The 26,390-nt window shown below is 40.5% G+C and overlaps 1 protein-coding gene across 11 annotated transcripts in view; it reads left to right on the top strand.

Annotated features, from left to right (window-relative positions):
• LOC134224115 (bromodomain-containing protein DDB_G0280777) overlaps nucleotides 1-26,390 on the top strand; it is a 379,875-nt gene that overhangs the window by 319,622 nt on the left and 33,863 nt on the right. For 10 of the 11 annotated variants that reach the window (XM_062703369.1, XM_062703368.1, XM_062703364.1 and 7 more), the window contains one exon: nucleotides 15,384-15,753. In XM_062703369.1, the coding sequence (XP_062559353.1) occupies nucleotides 15,384-15,753 (370 nt within the window). The remainder of the gene's footprint in view (nucleotides 1-15,383; nucleotides 15,754-26,390) is intronic. The other variant, XM_062703371.1, reaches the window with a different exon arrangement.

Genomic DNA, 26,390 nt, shown 5'->3' with positions numbered 1-26,390 from the left:
AGTTACGTATTGCTAAATTGAAGTACACTGATTCTTTTTTACACGGGGATGCGTGCCGTGAAAAAATCCGTGTAAAAATAATCCGTTATTTTCGAGAAACCGTGTAAAATAATCCGTGTTATTTCGAGAATCCGTAAAAAAAACTGTGCTATTTCGAGAAACCGTAAAAAAAAGCCGCAAAAAATATCCGTAAATAAAGTAACCGGTCTTTGTTAATATGGGGATGCGTTCCGTGTAAAAATAAACTGTAAAAAAATCCGTGTTATTTCGAGAATCCAAAAAAATCCGTGCTATTTCGAGAAACCGTGCAAAAAAATCCGTGTTATTTCAAGAATCCTGTAAAAAAGCCGTAAAAAAATCGCAAAGAAAATCCGTGTAAAGAATCGAAGGTGTATTAGCTGTTTTAATTTTCAAGGTCAAATACAGTTACGCCTATTTGAAAGAAGTTAATAGAGATGATGCGATAAAAATATCTAGATGATAGCTTCAAGTCCTAGTAAGCACGATTAGAATAATTTAGAAACTTTGAGTGACGAAATAGCAACTTTTGCAGCTGTAGATTTAAAGTCTCTGAATCAAGGATAGTTTGGATGATCAATAATATCTCATAACTATCTTATGATATCTGTTGACCTCCCAGGAGAAGCGTGAATGGATATTGATGCTTTGAGTACTGAAAAACGACATTCTTGCAGCTGTAGATCTCAAGTTCCGAACTCAAGGACAAAACGATCTTACGATATCTGTTGACCTTCCAGGAGATGTAATGGATAGAATTGAATGCATATCGAAGCTTTGAGTACTGAAAAAAGGTTCTAAGAAGAAGAAGAAGAAGAAGAAAAAGATGAAGGGGTAAATTGTACGTTCAGACTATGAGCGTTTTAATCTTCAATAATCGAAGTTGAATTTCCAAATACCGTGACATGCCCTATTACCGTGGGGTTAAGGACGTGTCCACAATAAATTCACTAAATAGAATTTAATTTGTAACAATCACCCTTGAAAACTATGTCGCTTTAATCAATATCAAATACATTTGAAGGGAAAAATATGTTTTGTACATCAACTCATAAAAATGAAGGAAAAGTGTTCGTCATTTGACTTATGAATATGCCTAATATGTACCGCGTACATTCCAAGAAAATTCAATACCGCCAAAATGTACCTAATACCGTGCCCTATCAAACAAGCTCAAATGATGAACTTAAGAGCACATTTACAATAAAATATGTAAATAATTAAATCATATACAAATTTCAATTGAATTATTAGGTCATACTAAAAAAACGTCATAAAAATTACTATTTTACACAGACACCTACTGGAAAAATAACCATTTCCTTGAGAGGTTAGTAACTTCTCAATATTGACGGTTTCCAAGCGTTTGTTGATTTTTTTTAAATAATTCACTTCACATTTATTAAGATTTTAGATAGGTAATATCTAATCCTAGACACTGGATTTTAGGATTAGAAGACAACTGGAGATTAAAAGACAAGTCGAGGATTTGTATTCAGATTAAAAATACTCTACCTACATTTGTAAAGGAAACTGTACAGGAAAAATATTTGCGTTTATAGTCTGTGGTAAATAACGCATATGCATATACATATTATATAAATGATATCATATCTGTATGTGCTGAACAACACAATAAAGACGATTTGCATGTTCATTAGATGTATATCATCTTCAAGTCTTCCAACAGAAGTTTCTCTTTGGGGAAGTACTGGACTAACATGAATGTATCAATACCTATACGATATTGTTTATTGGTCCGCCGCGACCGCGACAATAATTACCATTAAATACCATTTCAGTACCCAGCTCATATTTTATAGCTGTAAAAATGGGCTCAATGAGATATTGAAGTAAATATCAATGAAACATTGTTAAGTTATAGTGATGTTAACGATCTTTGCGTTCAATATTTCAGAAGCGAATTTAAATATGGTGGACTTCTGAGTTTTCTACAACTTGCTCAATGGTTCGTTATTATAATTACTAATAACGGAGTTAGAGCGTAGTTGGAGAATCTTCTAAATGATTGGAATTTTGTTATCATTTAGTCTAATTGAAACTATAGCTATAACTCCGTTACTAGTAGAATTCAACCAACGAACTATTAGGTAAAGTTGTAGAAAAACCTTCACACTAGAAGTCCACCATACAAATATTTTGAAATTCAGCTTGAATGTTATTGACAAACTGCTAAATGATCGAACGCAAATTACTGGATGATCGTTAACATCCTTGGTTACAAGACTTGAAAATATAACCATAATTTTAAGCGTTTTGCTAATGATGAAATGGATGAAAATTTTGGCTGGTCGAGTCATACATTTCCACATTTATTTTTAGCGCCTAATTTACGTCACAAATACCCACAATAATAATTTGCTAACATTTTCTGCTATATATTTGTGCATTTCATCAAATAATGTGATATGTATGACAGACAGTACCTCTCTATTTATGGCAGGCCAAAAAATGTCCAATGAAATTGATCCAAAAATTGAAAATGCCCTTAAAAAGTGATCATTTTCCTTAAATTATCAAATAAATTACCTTGAAATATATAAAATGCTCCGTAAACATTCGAAAAACGTAAAACGAAAAAATGTACTAACAATTAAAATGCTTCTTAAAAAGCAAAGATTTGTATGTAATTAATGATAATTGCGCAGAATATTGACAAAGAATTATTATAAAATAGTTAAAAAGTACCTTGAAAATGGCTATCATAAATCAGAATCTGACAATTGTATAGCCCCTAAGGTTTATTGCTGAATGTTTTGCTTGGTAACCCTATTCAACCGAAAACTAAGATAAATGCTGCTTAGGAGGAGCATTTCCTCAAATTAAGGAACATTTTTCGTTGGTTTAAGGAGCATTTTTTATTTGTTTATTGAGCATTTTATTCATCCTAAGGAGCATTTTCTTAGTTTTCGGTTGAATAGGTTTACCAAGCAAAACAATCAGCAATAAACTCTAGGGGCTATACAATTGTGCATAAGATTCTGATTTAAGATAGCCAATTTTAAGGTACCTTTTAAACTATTTTATAATAATTCTTTTGTCAATATACTGCGCAATTATCATTAATTACATAGCAAACCTTTGCTTTTTAGAGCATTTTAATTGTTTAGGTACATTTTTTCGTTTTACGGTACGCTTTTCGAATGTTTACGGAGCATTTTATATATTTCAAGGTATTGTTAGATAACTTAAGGAAAAATGATCACTTTTTTCAGAAGAATTTTCAATTTTTCAAGGGTAATCATGAATCTTTCATGATGCATTTACCATTTTGCCTCTATTTATTAATTTAGATGAAATCCACGGTATTAAGCAATGCGCGGAATTAGGGCAGGTCACGGTACATGCTTGTTGCGACACACCGCAATTAACATATAAAGTTTACAACAGTTGTCCGTTGCTACTTAGCTGGGATAGGGCCTCTGAAAATGAGATATACCAAGTGGCTGTTATTAATTAGACAATTTCGACTTAACATCACCTTGAAATTAGATCTTCATTTTTCAATTAATCATATTGTATAATTGTCTGGACCGATTATTTAATATACAAAGTGTTCGGTAAAGTTTTTTTTTAAGTAGCGAGAAAATGATGAGCTATACGGAATATGGTAGTACCGTTTTGACTGAAATTCTGAACATGACTCATATTCCGCGCGTTTTAGCGCCCAAAAACTAAAACTTTCATCAGTTTTCCGCTTCGAGGATCAAGATTAAAAACAAAATCAAGATCCTATGAAAAAAAAAATATACGAATAAAACTAAGATGATCATTTAAACGCGAGTGTTCGGAATATGAGTCATGTTCGGAACTTAAGTCAAAACGATACATACTTCTACTACTCTGCCAATACACACTATACGCTTTTTCAAGAACGTGCCACCCAAATCTTCCAAAGGCAATTCATCCAGCGCACTATAGACAATAATTATTGAGCACTCTTGATACATGCGAGTACTGACTGGCTGCTGCTGCCAGACTTTTGAAAGATCAGCCCATACTGCAGTCACGGCGTCCGCCATCGTCACTGTGAATGTTCCGTTTGTTACGTGCCTACATTCTCACCTGAGTAAATCCACCGACTGATTCCGGGTTGGTTCCATTCTCAGTAGTTGTCCAACATTTTCCGAGTGCACTTCAAATTTTCGCATTTGTGTACGCAAAACAGCGCCGAACCACTTAGGAATGTTAATCCGCTGCAATTGACGGAGTGCGATTATTGTAATAGAAAAGCGATACTGAATTACGGCACTCAAGATCGATGAGTACTGAATCGTTCAATACTGGCGAGTGATTGCCAGACGACTGATAAGATAGTGCCAAAAGTGATGCGAAAGGGAACGGTAAGCACTGCGGGATGGCAGAGTGTCGTTACGCGAACCAGCAGTGCGCTTTTGTTTGCATGGACCTGGTGCGCAATCGATTGAAGTTCAGGGCTATGGTCGACGACGACGTGCCGCATAAAACTAGCAGCAGTGTGGTGTTAGTGGCGTTGCGGCGTAGTTTATTCGTAATATTTTCTTGAGCTCTCGAGTGTGTAATTGGAAAATCGGTTTAACGATAGGAGTGCAAATATGTAACAGATTAAATACACAACAATGGCAAAGGCAGTTCGTTTGCATGTTAAACAGTCCGAAAATACATAATTGAAAACTTTAAATAAAACCTTTAAGCATCATCTTAAATTTCTGATAAGCAAATCCATGATAAGTAAACTCTTGAATTAAGATCCAAATTAAATAACTCACTCCATCCACCAGTCGGCCTCGCTGAGGCTCCTGGTAGTCGGACATCTCCTGTTCAGGTCATCGGCGTCCCGGGGGTAGGTTTCCGTTTGTGAAACCGGTGCTACACTGCCGTCCACCCACCGCCACCACCACCTGAGTCGGCCCGGATTGTGATCGGTACGCCCAGGGCAGTGGGGCAGTGTGGCATCCGTAGTCGAAGCCGATGTGGCGAAGTGGATATGGGTCTGACTTTCGCCAACAGCTGACGCGGCGTGGCATCGGCCGACGAGACTGTGCGACGTCGGAAGATTCGCCTCAGGTTACGAGTGGATGAACTGCTTGGACGTGTGGTGCCGGTATCGGCTGCTGCAATGAAAGTAAAAGAAACAAAAACAAAAATGGAATGCGTTGCAATTTGGCTGGGGAATAAAGCTGTTGATTGATACGAATAAGATTTCGGATGATAATCACGCGATAAGCTTCGACCACTCTTCATCATCGAAAATTGGGATCATGAGGTAAAAATAATGTTGAAGAATTAGAAGTATAGTACTTTCAGACTTACATAATATTAATGAAGACCAAAACATATGGATTGATAATTTCAGCAATCAGGCAATTTTCTCAATTTCGTTAATTATAGCTCTAGTCTATTGAATGACCTTCTGCTATAACAAAAAATATACATTTTTAGGTTGGTAGGTTCCTCGAAGGTAAGGTACATACATAAGTGGTGTATTGAAGAAAATCTTTTATGTCCCCGAGCTGTGTAGTACTGTTCACAAAATATAAAATGATAGAGACATTGCCTTAACCCGTATGGGCCCAAGTGAGGAAAATCAAATTAAAAATAATTTTCCTCAATTTCACACAAAATGATTGTCACTATTCCCATGCATAATGCATTAGAGCAGAAGAGTGCTTCGAGAGGTTCGGTTTGTGGTAAACCGATTGATTACGGATGAAGCCGCCAAGGGAAGTGGCCTAAAATTGAGCCATTCTGATTCTGGCGATATGGGTATCAAACTTCGTGAATTTCAAAGAATTTGAAATATGCATGTATTTTGTTTCAATCATTTGGCCACTTCAGCCTGGTAAAGACCCTGGGGGACCTGGAATAGCGGCCAAAAATGGAATCAGTGCGGACCAGGCAATATGGGTGTCAAACTTCATGAATATATTAGTTTTAAAGAGAATCCAAAGGACCAATAAGAATATCTAACTAAATCTTTAAAAACAGCATAAATGCCAAGCACCGTTCTTATTTTTGAAGGACATCAAAGGATACTGGACAGGTTTATGGTTTTGGATTGCCAAAAGGAATAGGACAGGCGTATATCGTTTTGACTTAAATCTCGAACAGACTTATATTTCAAACGCTCGTTACATGGAGATTTATCTGAAACATTTTGTTATCTTCTTCTATATATGAACCGGTGCCAGCGAAAGTGGTACATGTTACATTGAGTAAATTTTTCAGGAGACGCATTTTCCCAAAAACATCGAATAATAAATTCATATTGCAACTAAACTGTACCAACATGTTATGACTGATGTGCCTGAAGATAGTAGTGAAAAATAAGCGAAGTTTATGTCAAACTTCAAGTTTATTGGAACAAATTGCACATGTACCACTATTAGAACAAAAGGAAACAAAAACGTGACATTAGAAGTGGTACATGTACATTTTGAAATCATTCTAAACGGCAGTAAACTATCTTGAAATTCAAAAGGATGAAAATCTGTTGGATAATAGTCATGTTGCGAATATTCTTTAAAATAAGCTGATTTTAGTTGGTGGAATCGCATGTACCACTTTTTCTGGCAACGAAATGGCCATTGTGATATATACCAGAAAATAAAATGTGCATATTTCCAAATGTTGTTGCCAAAATCACTCTTTCGTTATTCCTTATTAGATCTTTGGAAATAGAAGCCGTTGGTGTAAAAAACTCAAAATTGACTTAAATGGTTTATGTACCACTTTCCCTGGCACCGGTTCATATATAAACATAAATTTCTGTCTGTCTGACCCTTATAGATTCGGAATCTACTGAATCGATCGGCGTGAAAATTTGTACAGGTTTTGGAGCCGAGGAAGGTTCTTAAGATGTGAGACTCCCCTTTGTAAAGGGGGCACTCTCATACAAATTAAACAGAAATTTCTGCATAACTCGAGAACTAATCAAAGAATAAATCAATTTTAGGCGATACGAAGTTCGTCGGGTCTGGTGGTTATTGCATAAGAATATATTTTATCGGCAGGCGTGCAGACCAAGGACATCACAATTGTCCTATAACAAGATAACGTTGAAATGATGCATTTTAGTGCATTAAATGTGTCAAGACCCCACCACATCCTAGGCAAGTTCCACATCTCACAGTGGCTAAGGGATGGGTTATTGAGACTCTTGAGCATAGTCCTTGTCCTTATTTTTCTTCAGATTGAATTAAATATAGAAATGTCAAAAATATAAATAAAACGTCGAAAATTTTGCATTAGCTGTCTTTGATCATGAGCTCGGAAAATATTCATTGGAGGCGCTTTGAATTTTCCAGGATTCCAAATTTTTCTTGCATTGCGCAATATGAAGTTTCTGAGATGCGTAGATCTTGAAGTAATTAATAGATTATCCTAGCACTTTCCAGGATTTTCCGGATGAGTTGGGTTAGCCTGCATTACCTAAGCGAATTTTCATTTTTGAAGTAAATCACTCTGTAGGAATCCAGCATTCCCTACCGGAACCGTGCAGCCCTCTCACATTAGTTTTATTTCCGTTATCGCCGCTGGCTGCTAGGTCAAACTATGCGCTATTTTAAATGATATAAAGTATCATGTCATGATACCAATGTTCGTTCATTTTTTTTTGAGAGCAGACTTTTTTGGAATTTTCGAAATCAATTTTTTCCATTTTTTTAAGATTACAAAACGTGGTGGCATTAATTAGAAAGTACAAAACTCGTCTCATGGCAGTTGAAGATATTCCACTAAAAGAGCTTAAATATTTTTTCTGAGTTTCAGTGATTCTTATGAACTAATAATAGTTTGGGAAACTAAAAGGCTTGCGGTTTGGTCCTAACATCGACTAATACAATAATATGAGCATGAGCATGATTGACCGCTCACGGTTGCTACTCCGTTATTGCCAGGCCAGCTGTAATTACACAGAGAACCAATAGATGATGTTTGGGACTAACATCATCTTCAATGTGTAAGAATTGGTGACCTAAAAATAAGCAATACCAGCGCCGGCCATGTCCGAATGAAGGTCAATTAAGGAATAGTTAGGAAATTGTTGACGTGATACTCGCTTTGATAGAAGCCGACGAGTCATCTGCACTGCCACGAGAGTGTGGCAGGGCTCGTTTTGGTAAACGGTCTGCTGTGTATAAAGTGTAGTTTGATTTAAAACAAAAACAATCGAAAAACGCTAAATATTTTAATTATCTTTCAAATTAACTTACTCACCCGCACAAAGCAAAACTAAATTTCGACGACCGGCCGATCGCTCTGCTTACTGGAGAATCTGAAACACGATAAATCACGCACTGAACTAATTATCTTTATTACCGGCCGCGCAATGCAGAACACATTCGGCAGATTAAGTGATCGTTCTGCTGTCCGAAACAAGAGAAATCACGCACTGAACTCTCCTTTTCATAGTACTAGCCTTCATAGCAAAAAGGGCACCATTACGGAGCATGAGATTTGATCAAATTATTCGCATTAATACTTGACCAACACCCTCAGCTTGGTGAGGGGTAGAGGATGACACACACACATACAATACTCGCTCTCCGAAACGAGAAAGAAAAAGTAAAATAAATTGGAACCCCCTCCCAATATGTTTCAATATTCACCAATTATTTCCTCTTGGTTATAAAAAAACATGGTTAATAAAAAATATATATACGCAGAATACAAAATAATTTTGGACTAGTGATGTGCTTGTAATCTACTAGATGGACAAAGTACAAATGGGTTCGTTCACAAATTACATAACGCCAAAAATGACAGTTTTAGACCCCCACCCATCCCTCGTAACGTTTTTCGTATGGAAGGTTTCTAGTCCTGTATGATAGTTCTGTAATGCTCTAGAAGACCCCCTCCCACCCCCTGAAGCATTATGTAATTTGTGAATAAGCCCAAGTATTCTCACGAACAAAAGAGTTTTCTTATGCGTGAATTACTTATAAGCATTATACTACAGAAAATATAATCAATTGAGGGACAGAAAAGTATTTTGAAAAATATTCATCGAATAATATAAATAAAGTTATGCATGAAATAAAATTTATTCATTATCTTATATGATTTTCGTAATTATGATTAATACTGTTTCAAGGCACCTCTTGGTTAACTAGTTTGATTTCTATGACAAATATTGGCAGTATCTATTTCTTAAAAAACTATCGTTAGATGTACTGGGAACGCAATAGTATAACATGTGTTTTGAGCCAATTAGCTCGATATTATGATCAACAACAAAAAGAAGAAGCGGATAACCTTATTGGTTTCCGAAAAACATTCTCCTACAAGATTACAGATTTTAGCAGATGTAGTGTCTGGAGGACGAAAAGATATTTTAGTTACTAGATAAAGATTGTCGCTTCGGTTACCTTTGTTCTGTTGTCCGAAACACGTGTGGTATCAATCTGTCAAATCGTATGTATTTTCCTTCATTGACATTTAGATCCCGTATCCTCGTCAGCAAAAGATGTTACGAACAGCGAGGACAGCGACAATCTTTATATAGTAACTAATATATCTTTTGGAGGACGTGTGTTTTTCGGTTTTGGAAGTTATTTTAGCAACTGGAATCACCTCCAAATCTTATATTAAATGTTTAGGATGAAGTTTTAATAGTTTAGCGATACTTACTTGATACTTGATGGGCTACAGCTCTTCGATGAACCTACGCCGAATGGAGTATCCTTCTCCACTGGACTCGATCCTGGGCCAATCGCTTCCAGTCGCCCTGAACATTGAGCGCCCTCAGGTCCTCTTCAACTGCAAAAAGCCATCGTGTACGCGGCCTTCCACGAAGCCTGCGGCCTCTTCCGGGTTCTCTACTAAATATTATCTTCGCTTGACGTTCTTCCGGCATACGAACAACGTGACCAGCCCACCGTAGTCTGCCGTGTTGTATAAGCCTTTTATACACCTGGTACAATTCGTGATTCATGCGACGCCGCCAGATACCGTTCTCCTGTTTACCGCCGAGTATTGTCCGCAGCACCTTACGCTCAAACACTCCGAGAGCTCTCCGATCAGCCTCCTTTAACGTCCATGTCTCATGGCCGTATAAAGCCACCGGAAGAATCAGAGTAGTATACAGCGCGAGTTTTGTTTACGTTTGCAGACTACGGGACTTAACCTGGTTACGAAGTCCGTAATAAGCCCTATTTGCAGCTGCAATACGCCTTTTTACCTCGCGGGTTACATCATTGTCGCACGTCACTAATGATCTAAGATACACAAATTCTTCTACCACTTCAACCACCACTATTTCGCTACCACCACCACTAATGAACCCACGTTGATTGCCAGCGACCATGTACTTCGTTTTGCTGATATTGATCGTGAGTCCAATCCTCGCTGTCTCCCTCTTAAAAGGCACTAAAGCCTATTCCACGGCACGGCGATCAATCCCGATAATATCAATATCGTCCGCAAATGCCAGGAGCATATGCGATCTTGTGATAATGGTACTGCTTCTTTGCACACCAGCTCTCCTAATCGCTCCCTCGAGCGCTATATTGAACAGTAGATTCGAGAGTGCATCACCCTGCTTTAATCCATCTAAGGTAACAAATGACGTCGATATTTCATCCGCAACCCTTATGGGCCAAACACAATTGATACGTTTGCGTGCGTTTTGACAGTTTTCCCATGGAAAAACTGTCAAAACGCACGCAAACGTACCAATTGTGTTTGACCCATTACACTTGATTTCGATCCGTCCAACGTTATACGAATCAGCCGTATCAGTTTCGCCGGAAAACCATGTTCAAGCATAATTTGCCATAATTCATTCCGTTTCACTGAATCGTACGCCGCCTTGAAATCAATAAACAGATGATGTGTCTGCAAGTTGTACTCCCGGAATTTATCAAGGATTTGTCTCAGGGTAAACATTTGATCCGTCGTTGATCGGTCCTCACGAAAACCTGCTTGGTATTCGCCGACGAAGGACTCTTCAAGCGGTCTCAATCTGTTGAACAGAATACGGGACATAATTTTGTACGCCGAATTAAGAAGGGTTATTCCTCGGTAATTGGCGCACTCCAGTCTGTGCTCTTTCTTAAAGAGAGGGCAAATGAGGCCGTCCAACCAGCTAGCAGGCATTTCCTCGTCTTCCCATATTTTCGACATAATATGGTGCAGAACTTCATAAAGCTGCTCACTGCCATGTTTGAGAAGTTCAGCCGGGAGCTGGTCCTTCCCCGCAGCCTTATTGTTTTTCAGCTCTTTGCCAGCTTTTTTAACCTCATCTAGTGTAGGTGACTCCACAGCTTGTCCATCGTCGCTAATATTTATTCTGTTCACCGATGCACCGTCACTTCCTCCATTCAACAAAGTCTCGCAGTGTTGCTTCCACCTGGCAGCCACTTCAGTTTTATCTGTCAGCAAATTCCTTTGTTGGTCGTTGCACATGACGGGGGATGGCGCTGTCTTTCTCCGCACGCCATTGACAGATTCATAAAACCTCCGCATATCGTTCTGCTCCATTTTTTTCCTGCGCCTCACTAATCACTTGTTCTTCGTACTCTTTTTTCTTTCTGCGGTGGGTTCGTTTTTCGGCTGCTCTTGCTTCCTTGTACCGATCTCTATTCGATCGGGTACCTGACACCAACATCCGGCTTCTGGTCTGTCACTCTCTGACACTCCACATCGAACCAACCCGTCCTGGGTCGCCTCTGTGCAGTGCCTACCACTTCTCGTGCTGTTGTGCTCACCGCTCCATGGATCGACTCCCATAGATCGTTGATGTTGTCGCTAACGTTGATTGCACTTATCCGTTCGTCGAGCTTCTGGCGGTACTCAACCGATACTCCTTCCGCCGACAATCGCTGGATATTGTAACGCATCGTTCGCTGTGATCTTTCGTTCGATACGGTTGACAACCGTGATCGAATTTTACTGACAACGAGGTAGTGATCAGAGTCAATGTTCGGACCTCTGAATGTCCGCACATCGATAACATCCGAGAAATGGCGCCCATCCACCAGAACATGGTCTATCTGGTTGCAAGTTTCACCATTTGGGTGTCTCCAGGTGTGCTTTCGGATGTTCTTTCGTGCAAAGTAGGTGCTACTGATGGCCATCCCTCTGGCAGCAGCAAAATTTACCAGCCGTAGGCCGTTGTCATTGGTAGCGGAGTGAAGGCTCTCCCTACCGATTATGGGACGGAAAAAGTCCTCTCTACCGACCTGAGCGTTAGCGTCTCCGATAACAATTTTCACGCCATGCTTTGGGCACTCTCCATAGGCTTTATCAAGACATTCATAAAACGTGTCCTTCACGTCGTCGGATTTATCGTTTGTCGGTGTGTAAACGTTGATTACGCTGTAATTGAAGAATTTGCCCCGTATCCTCATCACACAGATTCGTTCGCCAATGGGTTTCCACCGCATCACTCGCTTCATCTGCTACGAAACGAACAGACGCTCGAGGCGTACCTTCTCACTCTAGCTGATGTCAGAAGGACAACATTGCCCAGGCTGCACTACCAGCTAAGTACACAACCCTTAGCTGGCGGTCTTTTGTCATCGGACGACCCGTGGAAGCGTGAGATAGGGACTTGTGGGGACCAGAGCTCTGTTTGGCGCTCCTTCCTTGATGTCAACCCACCATTTTGCAGCCCAGTTTAGCGATACTATACTCAAAATTCATTCAGTAGAGGAGAGTTGTAACAAGATCACAACATCCATAGTACACAAAAGAATTGTAATAAACAGCATTGTGTAAATGATACTGAACTACAACTGATAAACCTTTTGCAAACGCTATTAGGATTGGCAATCAAATGCACCATCCCTATTAAAATTGTCACACCCTGTCGCAAACCCAGTATTTTACGGCGTACGTAGTTGCCCACGGAAAAGATGTTGAAAAGGGCATATTGACGCATCGCTACAGAAATTCAGTGAAGTGAAATGAAATTGTACTCACCTTTTTGCTCGGTACTTACTTCTCACTACCAAGACTGTCTTACTACCCATGTTCCCACTCGCATCGTCGAGCATTTGTGGTACTGCGAAAAACGAGGGATCTGAGCTGCTCTTGGCGTTCGACGACACACAGTTACACACAGATTTGCTTCCGCATCTTGTAACTGCAGTTTCTTCGTGATTTATTCAGGATATCAAAAAGTTGTAAATCAGCCGAAACTAGAATTTCAACGATTGAAAAAATTCTGACATAAAACCCCTCGACTAATACAATAATATAATAAAAGAAAAAAAGAATTTAGGGTGATTTTGATTACAATGCTGATATTCACATAGTTGAGGGCCTTTCTCAGCCGTGCGGTAAGATGCGCTACTACAAAGCAAGACCATGCTGAGGATGGGTGGGTTCGATTCCCGATCCGGTCCAGGACATTTTAGGGTTATCAGCATCTAGTCGAATAGGATTTTCATTGCGCAGTTCTGTTTTGATTGATACACTTCTACATTATCGGCATCGTAGAAGTGAACAAAGCAGTTGCTCCGCTGTCGCAGTCTGGTTGTCCATCAAGAGTAGTCCGTTTTTGTGTAAAGCCATAGTTCGGTTGCCATTGTTCGATTCTTTTTTTTAGATGAATATACATCTGAGGAGGGTCAAATGTCGCAGTTACTGGTTGACGGTCGAGCACAGTAGACTGGCGTCCTCCATAGCCCCATCTGCTAAACACGTTTTCCAGTGACTAGACGAAGGTTGGTGAGGGGGCTGGGAATCGAACCCATGACCGTCCGCTTATAAGGCGAACGTGTAGCCAACTACGCTACGGGACCCCCTCTAGCTCTGTTTTCTCTTTAATATTTTATTGATAGCATGTCTTATATTCCGAACACTTCTTGGATAATTCTGAACACTACATTTAATGCACTAAAATGCATCATTTCAACGTTATCTTGTTGTAGGACAATTGTGATGTCCTTGGTCTATAAATATATGGTTATGCAATAACTAGCAGACCCGACGAACTTCGTATCGCCTGAAATTGATTTATTCTCTTATTAGTTCTCGAGTTATGCAGAAATTTCTGTATTGCAGCCCCCCAACCAATAAACAAAAAGGCATATTCACAAGGTTCTTTGAAATTCATATATTACCTGGTCCACACTGATTCCTTTTTTGGCCGCTATTCCAGGTCCTCCAGGGTCTCTCAGTACCTTAGCTTGTCTTGATTGACTGTACCCATTCGTATTTGCTAGTTGGGATTGGCCGAGAAACAGCAAATGATGCACATCTCACCAATTGAATAGATTTCTCGGGACTAGAAAGCTATTCTCACTGTACGTGTACATGCTTTGGTGTTTTTCTTTAATTCCAATGGCGGTGCCGGTCACGTCCTCACAGTCAATTAGGATAAAGGGAGGAAAATTAGTATGACACTCATTGCTACAAGAGACCGAGGAATCCTCTGCATCTCCATGAGCGCACTGGAAAGGAATAGTATGTTAGTTGGAAAGGAAGGAAGTATATTGGAAATCGCCTTGGTAAGCGACTAATTATTTCTTTTGAACGACGCCATATTCATGATGATTCAAAACGGAAAAGCACCGCGTGTCTAACGTATTTCCCGAAGACTTAATCGATAACTTAACTACTTTGCGACGACTTCGACCAAAACAGATACTTTATCATTTTCGAGACGACCAAAACACGCACCACCACGCACTGTACTTACTTGCTCGATGGCTTCTGAAAACTAATTCTGCACTTACTTGCTCGATGGTTACTCTCATTGTGGTCCCAAAAAATGACCAACATTACCCAGTGACCTCCCGGGATAACTCCGGCCACATATTTCCGATTCTAACAACATGTTCTAGGAAACTATAAGCCTGTACGAGTCCAATGATGAAAAATTAAGCAAATACGCGATGAGCTGTGGCATTTTTAATTTGATTTTCTTCACTTGGGCCCATACGGGTTAAGGCAATGTCTCTATCATTTTATATTTTGCGAACAGTACTACACAGCTCGGGGACATCCCTAGCCATAAAAGATTTTCTTCAATACACCTCTTATGTATGTACCTTACCTTCAAGGTACCTACCAACCTAAAAATGTATATTTTTGTTATAGCAGAAGGTCATTCAATAGACTAGAGCTATAATTAACGAAATTGAGAAAATTGCCTGATTGCTGCCAAATTATCAATCCATATGTTTTGGTCTTCGTAATATTATGTAAGTCCTGAAAAGTACTTACTCATTTATCTAATTCTTCAACTTGATTATTTTTACCTCATGATCCCAATTTTCGTATGATGAAGAGTGGTCGAAGCTTATCGCGTGATTATCATCCGAAATCTTATTCGTTACATCAATCAACAGCTTTATTCCCCAGCCAAATTGCAACGCATTCCATTTTTTGTTTTGTTTCGTTTACTTTCATTGCAGCAGCCGGCGATACCGGCACCACACGTCGCAAGCGATTTCATCCACTGCGTAACCTGAGGCGAATCTTCCGACGTCGCACAGTCTCGTCGGCCGATGCCACGCCGCGTCAGCTGTTGGCGAAAAGTCAGACCCATATCCACTTCGCCACATCGGGCTGCTCGACTACGGATGCCACACTGCCCCGCACTGGCCTGGGCGTACCGATCACAATCCGGGCCGACTCAGGTGGTGGTGGCGGTGGCGGTGGAGGCGGCGGTGTAGCAGCCGGTTTCTACAAACGGGAAACCTACCGCCTTCGGGACGCCGATGACCTAGACAAGGAGATGTCCGACTACCAAAGGAGCCTCAGCGAGGGCCGACTGGTGGATAGGTGAGTTATTTAATTTGGAATCCTATTCGAAACGGTGTTACTTATCATGGATCTGCTTATCAGAAATTCCAAGATGATGCTTAAAAGGGTTTATTATAAAGTTTTCAATTATGTATTTTCGGACCGTTTAACATGCGAACGAACTGCCTTTGCCATGTGTTGTGTATTTAATCTGTATTACATATTTGCACTCCTATCGTTAAACCGATTTTCCAATTACACACTCGAGAGCTCAAGAGTAAATATTACGAATAAACTACGCCGCAACGCCACCAAACAAACCACACTGCTGCTAGTTTTATGCGGCACGTCGTCGTCGACCATAGCCCTGAACTTCAATCGATTGCGCACCAGGTCCATGCAAACAAAAGCGCACTGCTGGTTCGCGTAACGACACTCTGCCATCCCGCAGTGCTTACCGTTCCCTTTCGCATCACTTTTTAGGCACTATCTTATCAGTCGTCTGGCAATCACTCGCCAGTATTGAACGATTCAAAGTACCTCATCGATCTTGAGTGCCGTAATTCAGTATCGCTTTTTCTATTACAATAATCGCACTCCGTCAATTACTGACGGGATTAACATTCCCATAAGTGGTGCGGCGCTGTTGTTGCGTACACAAATGCGAAAATTTGAAGTGCACTCGGAAAATGTTGGACAACTACTTGAGAATGGAACCAACCCGGAATCAGTCCAGTGGTGATTTACTCAGGTGAGAATGTAGGCACGTAACAAACGGAACATTCACAGTGACGGTGGCGGGCGCCGTGACTGCAGTATGGGCTGATCTTTCAAAAGGGTACTGCTGCAGCAGCAGCCAGTCAGTACTCACATGTCTGAAGAGTGCTCAATAATTATTGGAAGATTTGGGTGGCTATGCGTTCACTTGAAAAAAGCGTATAGTGTGTATTGGCAGAGTAGTAGAAGTATGTATCGTTTTGACTTAAGTCCCGAACATGACTCATATTCCGAAAACTCGCATTTAAATAGCCATTTTATGTTGTATTCGTAGTTTTTATCATAGGATCTTGAATTCGTTTTTAATATTGATCCTCAAAGCGGAAATCTGATGAAAGTTTTTGTATTAGGGCGCTAAAACGCCAGTGATCAGAATATGAGTCATGTTCGGGATTTCAGTCAAAACTGTGCTACCATATTCCGTATAGTATAGTTCATCATTTGCTCGCTACTTTAAAAAATACCTTTTCCGAACACTATGTATGTATATTTCATCGTCGGTCCAGGCAATTATTTATTTATTTATTTATTTATTTATCCCAACAAAGTAGCAACGGACAACAGTTGTAAACCTTATATTTTAGCGTGTATTTGAAAATTCAACTTCGATTATTGAAGATTAAACGCTTATAGTATGAACGTACGATTTACGCATTCATCATCATCTTCTTCTTCTTCTCCTTATTTTTCTTCTTCTACTATTTCTTCTTCTTCTATGGCTCTACATTCCAACAGGAACATTGGCTGCTTTGCATCTTAGTATTCTATTAACATTTCCTCAGTTATTAATTGAAAGCTCACCTGTCATAAGACGAGTTTATACAATCCCATTGAATTCCACCACTTAAGTTAAGTGGTGGAATTCAATGGGATTGTATAAACTCGTCTTATGACAGGTGAAAACATTCCACTAAAAAGCTCAAAATAATTTTCTTATCAAAATTGAAAGCTTTCTATGCCCGCCATCGTGAGTATTTATCTTGTGTGTCAAGTACAACGATTTTTGTATGGAATTTATGTTCGTTTGTTTACGTTTTGCACTGAACATGACCCCCCACCACGCTGGTTATTCCCAACTACTAACGAAGTCGAATAACCTATACATAAAAAAATCTTGGTCCTACACCTGTGCTCGCAAGGCTAACTGGAGACCCCGACGCTTTAATATAATTACTAAAAAACATAACTTCTCTGCAAAAAAGTTTAAATGAGTATTCAACCGTGTTCAATACATCTTATAGAGGGTGATAAATCCACCACATGGTAGTTCTGGGATTTTCTGGGTTATCCAAACTATTCTTGAATTCGGGACTTGAGATGTACAGCTGCTTAGAACCTTTTTTCGGTACTCAAAGTTTCGATATGCATTCAATTATATCCATTAAATCTCCTGAAAGGTCAACAGATATCGTAAGATCGTTTTGGGATATTCTGCGTCATCTTAACCGTCCTTGAGTTTGGAACTTGAGATCTACAGCTGCAAGAAAGTCGTTTTTCAGTACAAAAGCAAAGCAATTTGCATTCACGCTTCTCCTGGGAGGTCAACGGATATCATAAGATAGTTTTAAGATATTATTGATCATCCAAACTATCCTTGATTTAGAGATTTTAAATATACAGCTACATAAGTTGTTATTTTGTCACTCAAAGTTTGTAAATTTATTCAATCATGTGCATTACAGCTTCTGGAAGATCAATATACATCCCAAGATAGTTTTTATATATTCTGCATCATCTCTAGGAACTGACGTTCATTTCATTTATTTAGTCTAAATCTAAACAGATAACACTGAATCAACAATTTGACGCCACAACACACGGTTCGAGGCCGCATCTCTCCATCCTCGAATACGCCCCACGCTAGCCAAGTCGTTTTGCACCTGGTCTACCCATCTCGCTCGCTGCGCTCCACGTCGTCTCGTCCCTGTCGGATCGGAAGCGAACACCATTTTTGCAGGGTTGCAGTCCGACATTCTTGCAACATGCCCTGCCCATCGTACCCTTCCGGCTTTAGCTACCTTCTGGATGCTGGGTTCGCCGTAGAGCTGGACGAGCTCGTAGTTCATTCTTCGCCGCCACACACCGTCTTCTTGCACACCGCCAAAGATGGTTCTAAGCACCCGTCTCTCGAATATTCCGAGTGCTTGCAAGTCCTCCTCGAGCATTGTCCATGTTTCATGTCCGTAGAGGACTACCGGTCTTATTAACGTCTTGTACATGACACATTTGGTGCAGTGGCGAATCTTTTTTGACCGCAGTTTCTTCTGGAGCCCGTAGTAGGCCCGACTTCCACAGATGATGCGCCTTCATATTTCACGACTGACATTGTTATCAGCCGTTAGCAAGGATCCAAGGTAGACGAATTCCCCGACCACCTCGAAGGTATCCCCGTCTATCGTAACACTGCTTCCCAGGCGGGCCCTGTCGCGCTCGGTTCCGCCCACAAGCATGCACTTTGTCTTTGACGCATTCACCACCAGTCCAACTTTTGCTGCTTCACGTTTCAGGCGGGTGTACAGTTCTGCCACCTTTGCAAATGTTCGGCCGACAATGTCCATGTCATCCGCGAAACAAATAAATTGACTGGATCTGTTGAAAATCGTACCCCGGCTGTTACACCCGGCTCTCCGCATGACACCTTCTAGCACAATGTTGAACAACAGACACGAAAGTCCATCACCTTGTCTTAGTCCCCGGCGCGATTCGAACGAACTGGAGTGTTCGCCCGAAATCTTCACACAGTTTTGCACACCATCCACCGTTGATTTGATCAGTCTGATAAGCTTCCCTGGGAAGCAGTTCTCGTCCATAATTTTCCATAGCTCTACGCGGTCTATACTGTCGTATGCCGCCTTGAAATCAACGAACAGATGGTGCGTTGGGACCTGGTATTCACGGCATTTTTGAAGGATCTGCCGTACAGTAAAGATCTGGTCCGTTGTCGAGCGGCCCTCAACGAAGCCGGTTTGATAACTTCCCACGAACTCGTTCACTAAAGGTGACAGACGACGGAAGATGATCTGGGATATCACTTTGTTGGCGGCATTAAGGATGGTGATCGCTCGAAAGTTCTCACACTCCAGCTTGTCGCCTTTCCTGTAGATGGCGATTGTTCTCCGCTGCGTCGTTAATGGCTGTTTCGACTGTATTCCAGCAGTCCTCAAGAGGGGCCCCATCGAGCTCACCCTCTTCCGGACACGCTGCCTCGAGATGCTGCGCGTATGCAGTGGCGACATCAGGTTGCTTCAGTCGCTCTAGGTCGTACCGCTGCGGTCGTCGGTACCGAACATTGTTGATGACGGATAGTTTTGGGCGCAGTTTAACCATCACCAGATAGTGGTCAGAGTCGATGTTAACGCCACGATATGTCCTGACGTCAATAATGTGGGGGAAGTGCCGTCCATCAATCAGAACGTGGTCGATTTGTGATTCTGTGTGCAGTGGTGATCTCCAGGTGTACCAATACGGGAGGCTGTGTTGGAAGTAGGTGCTGCGAATGGCCATATTCTTGGAGGCGGCGAAATCAATTAGTCGTAGGCCGTTTTCGTTCGTCAGCCGGTGAGCGGTCGGTCTCGGTCGGTCTAAACTCCTCCTCTTGGCCAACCTGAGCGTTCAAATCTCCTATGATGATTTTGACGTCGTGGCTTGGGTAGCTGTCGTACTCACGTTTCAGCTGCACGTAGAATGCGTCCTTATCATCATCAGTGCTCCGGAGTGTGGGTTATGGACGTTGATTATGCTGAAGTTGAAGAACCGGCCTTTGATCCTCAACCTGCACATTCTTTCATTGATCGGCCACCACCCGATCACGCGCCTTTGCATATCGCCCATCACTATGAAAGCTGTTCCCAGCTCGTGTGTGTTGCCGCAGCTCTGGTAGATGGTATGATTACCTCTAAACGTTCGCACCATAAATCCCTTTCAAAAAACCTCCTGCAGCGCCAGGATGCCGAATCCACGGTCCTTGAGCACATCGGCGAGTATGCGTGTGCTCCCGATGAAGTTAAGAGATTTGCAGTTCCACGAACCGAGTTTCCAATCGCTAGTCCCTTTTCGTCGCAGTGGTCTTCGCCGATGGTTCCGGTCCGTACTCTCTTGTTGATTGTTCGTTGCGTGAGTTTTTTTGGCTGGCTTGCAGGGCCTGACATCAAACCCCCTAAATTTCCGGAGGACCATTCCTCCTTATTTCCGGTGGACCATGGTTCACAGTCCCTCGCTGGCACTCGGACGATGATCAGCCGCCCCTAACATGGAGAACAGACGCTGTTGTGAGCCGATCCTGACATGGAGAACAGAAGCTCAATAAGTTTTGCACCTCCGGAGAGGAGCAAACCCCCCCTTCCCTGTCAGCATACGACCATAGTTCCCACCGGGGTTGGTTACCCGATCTTTCCTAAGGTTGCTCGTATCCCGGCCAGCACCACGAGGAGGTAGGGATAGGAGTTGCTGGGTAAGAGGCTAAGGACCGCGAGATGGGGTCTATTTTATTCCTTAAGGTAAGCGAAGTACCAATGGTACGCTTTACCCAGCATTTTTACATCTCGTTCCCCGGTCCACACTTCTTCGTACTGTCTTCTCACTCATTCCATGTTCTGAACTCAAGGACGGTTTGGATGGCCGAGGATGTCGGGCAATGTGACGATTCACACAAAAATTCTAAAGGCCTATTACAAAAAGTGTGGCGAAGGGGGAAGGGGAGTTGGAAAATCGGCGATTTTTGCATGACGTGCTTTGTGGATCTACCCTATACTAATGTGCGTAGAGGCTGTGGGATCACTATATATGCAGACTATCTATAGCTTCATTTGTGCATCTGACATCCAGATTTAATACTTTAATTTTTCTATTTTTTAAAGTTTCATTTCCTTGTTGTTTCTGTTTCCTTGTTTTGTCTAATGTAAAACATGAAAAACATCGTCTTCTATTTTAAATGCATTCACGTAACGCTTGAAACTATTTGAGAACTATCCGATATTGAAACCGAGTTGATATTGATATCGAGTCTATAGACTCTATAGAGCACTTATCGGTAGTGATGATGGAAAGCAACATACCATCTTCGGAAGGTTTCTAAGGCCAAGGAAATCTTCGAGATTCCGAGTATAGTAGCATATAAGTAGCATTTCGTTGCAGCTTGTGGATTCTTGAAGACAATGCTTGATCGATTGACAGTCGACTCTCCAAATCTCGATGTTCTATATCTCGATATCTCTTCCTATGTCGATGGTTTTCTCGGTCCCTTAAATCTATATACATTTGGGCATTCTATATCTCGATAACCTCCCTATCTCGATATCTCTCTATCTCGATGTGTTCTGGTCATAATTTGCTCAGGATTCTCTCTCCTTATGTCGATATATTCATATTTCTAGGCTACTAGACGATTTTTGGACAATAACAAACACATGAACAACAAGAGATGACATTTGTTTTGTTGTCGTTTTTCATAGCAACGAGCTTTTTTCAATCTAGTACCCATTTCAATTATCCTTCCATTCCTCGATCTCTCCCTATCTCGATGGTCCCTTCAATATCGAGATATATTTTGAAAGTGTCTCGAGTTTTGTCTGGTGGCTTGTCGACCGTAGTCTAGCGTATTCAATTAGGGCAAAAGACCCAATAGTGGAGGAATTAAGCACGTTCCAACACAAATTTCTCCATAACACCTAATCCATACTTCATTTCCCTTACCTTTATAGTGCATCCGAAAGCTCATTATCTCTATTTTATTCGAAACGTGCCATAATTTCATCAAAATCCTCTATTGTTACCTAAAATCAATCCTCCAATTATTGGTACAGTGTTCCAATAGTTGCGGTATTTTGTTATTCGCGTTCCTATAGTTGCGAATCCCATAGGTTTTATACGGGATTCGCAACTATTGGAACACTACCGCAACTATTGGTACAAGGGAAAGAAAAAAATAAAGTATTTTGAAGATACACACTTAATTTTTTACCGGGATCTTAGCGAAATGTTGAACTTTTATCGAGATTCGCACAGCCGTGCCCCAGCAAACATGTTTCTTGCCGAGATCTCTGTCAAAATTGCTGAAAATCAGCAAAAAGTTTGCCGAAAATCAGCTAACAAACGTCATTTTTGCTGGAATATCAGTTTTTCATTTTGCTGGCGCACGGCTGTGCAGATTTTTGCCGAGCTGCAGAAATAAAAACTAAGTGTGTACTTTACCAGTTTAAACGAGAGTCCAATGTTATTTTTGTTTCCATCGTGTTATGACAGGTAGACTAATTGGTGATGTGGGTTACTGCGTTTAATTTGTAAATTCCCTGCAAACCGTACTACCGCAGCTATAGCAACACCCTCGGAACTGTTACCCTATGTTCAATTCCGAACATCTCAAGAATCTATTGTTAACAACTCGATTTTATCACATGGTAACGCTGTACAGGATTAGTGCTTTAGAATCATGAACAGTGTTTGGTCGTAAACCAACATGAGAATAAAGGGAAGCCTGGCATAAATAATAAAATATGATGCTGTAATGAGATCAGGATGTGCAGCAATAGTAGAAATAATAAAATTAAAGACCAAGGTAAAATAAGTCTCAAGAGCTGAAAATAGATTTGGAAAATAATAGAGATAAGTAACAAGCAGTGTAGAACACAAACGTTATTATTATTATCTTAATTGAAAAGATTCGCAGCCTTAGGCTGGCTCAAGTCTGAAACATGAAGGTGTTGGAGAAGATGGATGCAAAAATATTGGCAGATGCCAACGGATTCTTCAATTTATATGCCTTTTCATGTGACACTGCCGAGAAAACCCGAAGCTGTCATTTCCATAGAAGAACCAAGGGCCCCGTACTCCTGTCACTGGCGAAGTTCGTGTACTCTGCATCGAAGCTTAGAACCGGTGTTAGGGCGCAATAGTTAATGCGTACATATTTATATTCGGTTAGTTACTGCTAAAAACAACTTTTTCGAGTCGCTATAATCAAGCAGGCATCTCAAGCATATTGTTGCATGATTGAGTGTTTGGTTTTGATAAAATATAGAAAACATAATGATAAGTACTGCAGAGGAAAACTTTCGGGATTACACCTTGAAATAATAACTAAGTTGGTTGACGTCCAGATCAGGAATGACGCCAGTTCATTACTGCTGGTTTATATTTCTACTCCAATTTGCATACATATACATTTGTATATTTATATACTGACGCTACATTAATAGCTTGTCAAATGACATATACATTACACACTAAATAATAATGAAGAAGCAAAAGTGATAATTCAGCACACTGTATGTAATTCATCAGTCTATTTCAGAACGTATCTCATATCGAGACACAACACATAAGTATGCATAAAAACGAGCAATGGGTAATGTTTTGAACATAACCGCGAGTAGACGTAGGACTTATATAAACGTAATGTATTTACATTCAACTTTCGAATTTCTGGGGTTTGATAATAGGTATTGATTTTGGAAACAACAAGCTGTGTAGAATTATTAGCAATTTGTGTATTCAAAACTTCAGGAAATAAAACTAATAAATACAAACATAATCAGATATCAGAATAGCCGTGAACTCCGAGCGGTGCGATGAGCGATCGCATAAATCGCAACCGACACCTGCATCCAACCGATCAAGCACAGAATGACAAACAAATTCGCCCACTTCTTTCATGCATATTCGCAGACCCACCGGCACTTCTACCGCTGGTGACTGCATGCTGTCACTGTATAGGTAAACACAGCGAACGAATGTAACGAAAAATGCGCGAGCAAAAATCACGTCAGTATGCTCTGCTGTCACAAATTGTAATGACTCGTTCACGGCAGGCACTGCTTCTTTTATACACAAAGAAAATCTTTCGATAGACCCGAAGGCCCGTGACATACCGCATTCTGATGTCCGTGTTAGGAATGGACGGGATTGGTTACATATGAAATTTTTACTAGCTTCGACAAGAATTGAAATTTTCGATAGCTTATCGTTAATAATCTTAAGTTTCAATAAAATAGGCAAAATAGTGGAGAGTGTCCGAGTCGATTGATATATAAATCTTAAAAATCCATCGAAAGATAAAGGCGCTAGTAACCTTCAAAATCTTCCCTTCCAGCGTAACGCTCTCGATTTCTAAAAATCTAAATGATACCCAGTATAGTTAAGACGTCTACGTCTACGTCTAAGACGAAGTCCTACGTCAAAAAATATGTCCACTTCTTTCATGCATATTCTCCTGGTGGCGACTGCATGCTGTGTACGTAAGCACAGCGAACGAACGAAAAAAAATACTGGCAGACCCACTAACCGGCAGAGCAGCTCTCCCGCTGGCTACTGTACGCAAACACGGGGAACGAACGAAAAAAATATGCACGAGCAAAAAGCACGTCCGTACGCGCTGCTGTCACAAATTGAAATGATTCACAGACAGCAGGCACAACTTCTTTTATACACAAAGAAAATATTGCAGTGGACCTGAAGGCCCGTAGGATACTGCATTTTGATGTCCGTGTTAGGAATGCACGGGATTGGTTATACATGAAATTGTTATTGGCTATGGCATAAATTTGTAATTTCAATAGCTAATCGTTAATAATCTCAAGTTTCAATGAATTTGACAAATTGCTGGAGAGTGTCTGAGTCGATTGATATATAAATCTCCAAAATCCACCGAAAGATAAAGGCGCTAGTAACGTTCGAAATCTTCCCTTCCAGCGTAACTCTCTCGATTTCCAAAAATCTAAATGACACCCAGTATAGTAAAGAAAGACGTAAGTCCTACGTCAAAATTGCCTCGCCATAATAAAAAGGTGGTAGAGAATTAACAATGTTGTTTACATTTTAGAACCAAATCCAGATGTCGGATATGTCGGGGTAGTGCTTCACTGTTCCGCCTTCTTCCCCTGAGAAGGCCTGAAAAGGCCTATTCAAGGTTGACACTAGACCAACATTTGAGGAGAGCGTAACAGCTAATATTTATTATTCCCGATTACATAGACAGTGAACTGGAAAGAATGAATTTTTGTTCAATAATTAATGATTTTGTGTGCGTTACTTCTATGTACGTGAAGTTAAACGATTTACAATGATATGAAAATGCTAATATCATCTTCCAAACTTAGACGTACATGTTCATGATAGAATTAGAGGCGAAAGTATAGAATTGATAGCTCCGCTAGGATTATTTATAGAAGTCGATTTGAAAGCGAGCGTTGGGCAATATTTGTGATGGCACAATCATCAGCTTCCACACTGATATTCTTCCCTCCCCCTTCATACGGGAGCTTGGCAGAAGGAAGGTCGTGCGATATGTGCCATCACAAATATTGCCCTTCGCTCGCTTTCAAATCGACTTCAAAAAAAAAACATTCTTTCATGCCTGCCGTATCCTAACGGAACTATCAATTCTATACTTTCGCCTCTAATGCTATCATGAACATGTACGTCTAAGTTGGGAAGATGATATTAGCATTTCCATATCGTTGTAAATTTTTGTTGTTACACCCTTTTTAGGGGAGATACGTATGAAATGCGCCGGTCGGGTAAAATGCGCCACCACGTTTTCTTGGTTATTAACCCAAATTTTGTCTCAAAATCGTGAGCGACTGAAGCCAAAAAACATTTGTAAGCCGTTACGCAAAAAAACTTTGTCAAAAATTCTGCGTTTTTAAATTTTCAAAAATAAAATGTTTTTTTGGCGCTTTCCGATGCAATTTCAGTGTTTACGTCAACAATGTTTATTCTTCAAACACAAAAAAATATTTTCTCCTCTTTTTTATTAATCTAAAATATTGACTACCTTAAAGTATAAGACTGACACTTATCTTTTGCAAAATAGTGGGACTATTTCAGTGAAAAATATTGGAATATTTTGATTATCATTTTTGGGTGGCGCATATTGCCCGGCGTCGTCCATTTTAAATGAAAAT

Source organism: Armigeres subalbatus, chromosome 3, assembly GCF_024139115.2.
Source record: "Armigeres subalbatus isolate Guangzhou_Male chromosome 3, GZ_Asu_2, whole genome shotgun sequence".
Classification (NCBI taxonomy): domain Eukaryota; kingdom Metazoa; phylum Arthropoda; class Insecta; order Diptera; family Culicidae; genus Armigeres; species Armigeres subalbatus.
The sequence above is the reverse complement of the archived record's forward strand: the minus strand, read 5'-3'. Positions and strand labels throughout refer to the sequence as shown.